General features: G+C 29.9%; 1 protein-coding gene across 2 annotated transcripts in view; it reads left to right on the top strand.

Annotated features, from left to right (window-relative positions):
• Positions 1 to 334: 334 nt before the first annotated feature.
• LOC106687922 (oligoribonuclease, mitochondrial) overlaps positions 335 to 6,534 on the top strand; it is a 12,537-nt gene continuing 6,337 nt past the window's right edge. The window contains exons 1-2 of one of the 2 annotated variants that reach the window (XR_010845154.1): positions 335 to 1,121; positions 1,197 to 1,358. Coding sequence is in view for 1 of the 2 variants with exons in the window: in XM_014432092.3 (XP_014287578.1) it covers positions 1,080 to 1,121; positions 1,197 to 1,358 (204 nt within the window). In the remaining variant the exon portion in view is untranslated. The remainder of the gene's footprint in view (positions 1,122 to 1,196; positions 1,359 to 6,534) is intronic. The other variant, XM_014432092.3, reaches the window with a different exon arrangement.

Genomic DNA, 6,534 nt, shown 5'->3' with positions numbered 1-6,534 from the left:
TGCTGAGGTGAGTAAGGAATAGTTTGTCTAAGTGATATTCCATTCTCCTCCAGTAGTTTTTGAACACCTGCATTAATAAATTCCCCATCATTGTCACATAAAAGTTCCCTGATGGTGTGTCCAGCTGCTTTGGATTCATTAATAAACACTGACAAGCAGTTTGTAACATCTGATTGAACATCTGGAAGCATACTGAGCCCATAACCTGATGAGGGAAAGAGTAAATAAGCAGTAAATAACTGTTAACTAAACAAAACATGTAATAGCAAAAATATATTGACACACATGGAATACAGCGAAATGAAATACAGTAAAGGAAGGTTATCCAACTTGGAGGCGCAGTCACAGTTGCACGGAAGTTACTGAGGTTGTTCCAACAGAAACTAGAAATGATAGAATTACAAAAAAAAATTAAGAAATAGGTTGAGACACCCGCAGGAAGAGTATGCTAAGAAAATGGAGCTTTTGGATTTGAAAATAGATATCAAAGACAAAAGAGACGTTGTTTTAAAAGAAGTTAAAATACTTTTTTTCTATTATTATTAATCTTTATGAAAGTTAATAATTTTTCTTTTAGTAAACACATTTATTATACAATTAAATCTATTGAACATCTACAAATTATTGAATAGCCTATAATTCAGAGCTTCGACTATTTAACACTATTCTATAAGCTCAATACATTTATTTAATAAATTTAATTTCTCAAGAGACAACAATGTCTAATACAAAAAATAAAATAGAATAAAGGTTGAGGTTAATATTTTAACAAATGTACATTTGAAATGTTTAGGTGCTTCTCCTAAAAAATAGTTCTATCACGTGTTCCAATACTAAAGAAAAGCAGGAACTGGTATATAAAATATTAGAAGTTGACATAGAACTCAATCTTCCTATCTACCTCATTGGTTTATTAGGGTATTGCCGAAAGTGGGTCTAGCCCAAGCAATTTTGTGTTGAAAAAGTGTCTACTTTTATAGGGTAGTGATTCAGAATCACCTTGCTGCAGTTAAACGGTTATGTATATTAAAATACAATTTCTGGAATAATTGAAGATTTAATTTAACTAACTATTGAAAATGTCAAAATCAACTAAAAATATTATCTGGATTGACATGGAGGTAATATATTTTAATTTCAGATTTTACACATTATTTATCATCTTAATGTATGGCATATGTTTGTATTAATTTCAGATGACAGGGCTGAATCCTGATGAAGATAGGATACTCGAAGTAGCTTGTCTAGTTACAAACAAGAATTTAGAAATTATTAGTGATGAGTTTAATGTTGTTATAAATCAACCAAAATCTATATTAGATAATATGAGCCCTTGGTGTATTGAGCAGCATTCCAAGGTAATTGGACAGAATATTTTAATTTCAGTTAATGTGTAAAATATTTGAAATATTAACTTAAAATCCTAGCTACGTCTATGTCTCTGTTCCTATTCTCTTAAGTAAGTTCATCATCATTAAAACCATTAATTTACATGGTTTCTTTGTGATTTCTAATGTGCTTGCAATAGTTCCATCTGCTTTTTACTACGCTATTGTGTGCTAGGATTGTATGTATTTGTGTAAGTTTTAAAATATGAAATAATTGGTTTGAAATTTTAATAAGCTGTTATAGGAGTGCAAAAAAATACTATTAAGTAAGTTGAATTAGGTGTTAATTAACAAAGAACAGAGACATCATTAGTATGTATTTCATATGTATTTCATACTTTAATTTAAGGAGGAATGTGAAGGCTGTCACATTACATTATGTGGTTCTAAATAAAACAGTTCAGGGGTTGGAATTATATAATGTGAAGTCCTGTATAAAGTTGTCCAGCAATTTACTTTGCTATACAAATAAATTTTCTACTATTGTAATATTAACATCAATATAACTAACAGTAGGGAGAAGGTTGTACATCTAGCAATTCTACCTCTAATGCAATTAATTTCTTAGTTGTTATACTATCTTTAGGTGTCCAGATTTTCTGAAAGCATTTTAGTATTTGTTATACCAATAGCTCTATATGCTTTTTAAGATAATTTATGTTTTATCTTGAATTCAGTGTTTTTAGAATGTTTCTAATCAACACATTTGAACCCAACTTTTTAAAAAGATTTTTTTATTTTTTTTTTCAATTGAAATTTGATACAATATTTTATTATTATTTGTAAAATACATTTCCAAAATCTGAATTAAAATCACCACTTGGGTAGGCCTCCAATCCTAAACTTTGGTTATAGGAATGGAAGTGTGCTGGTAAGTTCATTAATAATTAAACCAACTATTAAAAAGAATTTAATGATAAACCCAACATTTGTAAAAATAATATAGCGGACACTTATGTCACATCATATATCATTGTCATTATTTATGAAGAATATTGAGGAAACATACAAAGAGATAAATATTCTTCAATTTACGAAGTGTCAGCAATATGGGCACACTAAAACATTGTGACCACCAACCATGGTGCATATGATGCCATGAATTTTTTGAAACTACTTCCACTACAAGAATAGAGCTGCACCTAGCACATGTGTGATTGTGGTTGTCAGCATCTAGCAAACTACATACCAATGCTGTGAGATCTTCGGGCTCAACAAAGTTCATAATTTTCACCCGAGCCCTGCATATGCCACACCATTGTAGGGAGCAACTGCATTAAAGTGAAAAAACATTTTGTACAGCATCCTAGCAGCAGGAACCATGCATAGGCAAGAGAAAGGGCATTGCACAGCCATTACATTTGGTTGATAATGGCTCTACTCAGTTATTTACTGTAATTACTGAGGTACATAAACTTATCCAGCCCCTTTCCAGTAGCATTCAGCCATTATCTAAGGTTATATTAGATATGTATGCTTCCTATAGACCATAGCAGTGTCTTAGTTCTCTTTATCTCTTAAAAATCTTGAAATATTCTTAGACCAACAAACTTCAGAATTATTTTTTAAACCTATAACTATCACAAAAACATATATTAACACAGTTAAGCAAATATTCTAGATTTATTGACAGATATGATAACTTATAATTTATACATGTAACATACAAAATTGGTAGCAAAATACATAAATTGAAGTATTAAAATAAAAGAAAATTGTATATAATTCAAATACACAATTCATCTATAGTACAAAAAATTAAAATTGATTATAATCATTGAATAAAAAAGAATCATTCATTTTTTTTTTTTTTATTCATTATTGTTTTGTGGGTTTTCAAAATACAAAAAAAGTATGCATTAAAACCTTACACTATGTTTCTTGTGATGACTATCGTTTTTTACAGCCACACTAATACAATAAATTCAGTTGATGATAATATGATCATCACAAGAGAATAAAATTCTAAGTAATTACTGGATCATTTTAGTAAATATACTGAAAATTCAAGGGAGTAGGTTTATACTGGGCCTCAAAATAGGCTTTGGGAAAGCTTAAAGTGGTAAAAATTACAAAGACCACAGGTAGTGGATTATATAAATTATAATAGTCTCTTGCTTAGACCGAGCCTTTCCCACCTCATTCCTTAACTTTCAAGGGAGGCCAGAAGTGAGAGAAATTCTAACAAGCACTGTCAGACAACAAATATCAGGAACATGTCGAATGGGTATATCATTTCTTTCACATTGAGCTTTAACTTGCTGATGAATATTATAAAATAATACTACCACTACTATATGTTCAAAGCTTAGAAAGAGGTTGAATTAAAACAATCACATTTAACAGAATAACTAGATTAAAGTTTCATTGGAAAGGGATAGTCAGCTTTGTTTGGTGGCTTCAAAAAAGTGTTGTAAAATAGCTTGAAAAACAAAAATACTCATTTTCTTTATAAGAGTTGCACTTCCTAGAAGTTTTTTTCTCCTTCTAGAAATACCAAGTAAAGACTTCAAAATCAGCCTGCTACAGTATTGAGATAGGGTATCTCTTCCAGTTTGAATCAAAATCAAAAACAAATTATAAAAAGCTATTGACACATTCATTAAAACATCTAAAAAAGATATAGCCTGGTCCTTGTAGATCTAGACCACCAAAACCAGTTAACTTTCCAAGTTGCCCATTTTTCATATAAGACTTGAGAAGAGCCCTTAAATAAAGTATGGTAGAGATGATTTCTAAATATCAGCTCAGTTTTCAAAAATTACATAAGACAATACAACAACTACAAAGAATAACTGACTACATTTAGACAACCCTAGAACAGAAATCATATGTAACTGGAGTATTTCTGAATATCACCTAAGCTTGAAACACTCCAACTGTTCACACATATTTTCTAATTCTTCATTATTTTTTTACTGTTAGGTTTTTATTTGTTCCTTTATCGGTCCTTTAAATTTATAGAGATAATGGTCCTTTAAATTTATAGAGATAATGATCCTTTAAATTTATAGAGATAATGGTCCTTTCAATTTATAGAGATAATGGTCCTTTAAATTTATAGAGATTATGGTCATATCTTGGATGCCAAAAAATAACAGGAAGAGATAGATAAGGTCTTGCATGAGAGATTTAGGTACATAAACATGTAAGTAAAGTAAAACCAGGGAAGGTATGCCATAGGGTACAGTCTCTCCTCATGCCTAATAAGTCATATTCTTAGCTGGTAGGTTATTTCAGCCCATCAGCTGATTGTCAATCATCAGCTTGATAACCTAGAATTTAAGAATTATGTGGAAAAAATTTAATTTTTTACATTTGACAATCAACAAATTGTTGATAAATATGTTTATGTTAACTTAAATACTTATTTTAAACATATTTACAGGCTTTATTAACCTAATATTAAGGCTAGCTGTAGAAGCTAGATTAAGGAAAACAGTATTACTTTAGCGATTGGCATAGTTTAGATCAATGCATAACTTATCTATCTTATTCTCAGTATTTCTATGTTCATCCTTTTTTATCAGTTGCTGTGATTATGGTGCTTGTATATTGTCTTCTTTGTGAGGAATCATTAAGTGCAGCTTGAACTAACTACTACAGATTCCGGTGAGTTTCATAGGTATTACATTGGCTTAAAATTAAAAACCAGTTATATTGTGACTATACCGAAAGCTACCTATCCTTTAATCCTCTGGTAGTGTCTTGATGCTTTTCTTGTGTTTTTAGTTATATGTTTTTATCACGTATCTGTTTTATTTGATTTAGATTTTTGACTGAATTCATTTTAAAGATTATTTTTTTGATGAATTCATGATTGTATTGCATTTAAATTAAACCTGCCATTTATATCCTCATCCTTTTCATCTTTACTTTTATCTGTAACTTATTTTATATTCTTATAAAAAAGTTTAATTGTCAAGTTATGTTTTTAATTTTTTCCATTGTAATAAACTTGTATCTTTATTACGATATGTTTTGTTTGCTGTCTCGCTGCTTGAATTGAAATTCTATGTTTATTTTATTCACGTGCCGAGTATTTATTTTAAACAAAACAAAAAGTAATATAAACATTTCTACCCACACCCATATGTATATGTATATGTATGTATGTTTATAAACAGGAATATATATCTGTGTGTGTGTGTGTGTACAAATAACTTAGACCTGTACAATAAAGGGGAAATAGAGTTTATCAATAGTACAGACTTTAGAAGGCTGACCATAGACTGAGAAGGTGGAAGGAAATTTTTGTAACAGTTAGTGTGATTCTATTTTCTTCCAATTCTCTATCCAATTATGTACTTATTAATTTTCCAAGATCCGCTACCGATCACATTATGTGACAATCTATAATCACTTCTCTCAAATACAGGTAGAAAATATTTATTACATATATTTATATTATAATGGTAGTTGATTATTATTAAAAATAAATTATATTTGAATCCTTCTAAAAAAGTAATTTATTATTGGAATAGAATCATGTTACTGGTTCTTTTTTTCCGTTTAAACTAAAAGTTCAGTTTTCTGATTTATATTTTCTTCTTACTCCACTAACGGCTGTTGAACAGATTTGATACTTAGGACTCCATCTTGACAAGAGACTTTCTTGGAATCCACATACAAGACCGAAACGACCAGAAACTGCTCGTAGATTTTGATTGCTACAACACCTACTTGACAAATGCTCTGAACTTCCCATTCATTAAAAAAAATTATTATATACTATGATAATCAAACCAATTTGGACATATGGAATTGGGCTCTACCAAACCATCAAATTCCTTCCACATCCAATCCTTACAATTTAAAATCCTTGATGACCTTTATTACATTATAAATAAACTCATCCACAAATACCTTAACATCCCATTCTTTGCAGATTTGGAGCAAAACAGATATGCGTCTTTTCATTCCAAACTTCTTACCCATCCTGACCCAATAGTTCTTAATCTCTCATCCTTAAGATTCCCTGATAGTCCTCCTTAACCTTCTTAAGGGACCTTCTTATTTAAATTAATGCTTGAAGTACCACCAATGGGTGGTTCCTTCCTAAGATTTTCAAGAGTTTGAAATATTCATCCAATTTACTTATTGTATTTATTATTTTGTCCTGTTGTAAATTACATTAAATAAATAA

This window comes from Halyomorpha halys, unplaced genomic scaffold (assembly GCF_000696795.3).
Source record: "Halyomorpha halys isolate HHAL.00 unplaced genomic scaffold, Hhal_1.1 Scaffold1026.1, whole genome shotgun sequence".
Classification (NCBI taxonomy): domain Eukaryota; kingdom Metazoa; phylum Arthropoda; class Insecta; order Hemiptera; family Pentatomidae; genus Halyomorpha; species Halyomorpha halys.
The sequence above is the reverse complement of the archived record's forward strand: the minus strand, read 5'-3'. Positions and strand labels throughout refer to the sequence as shown.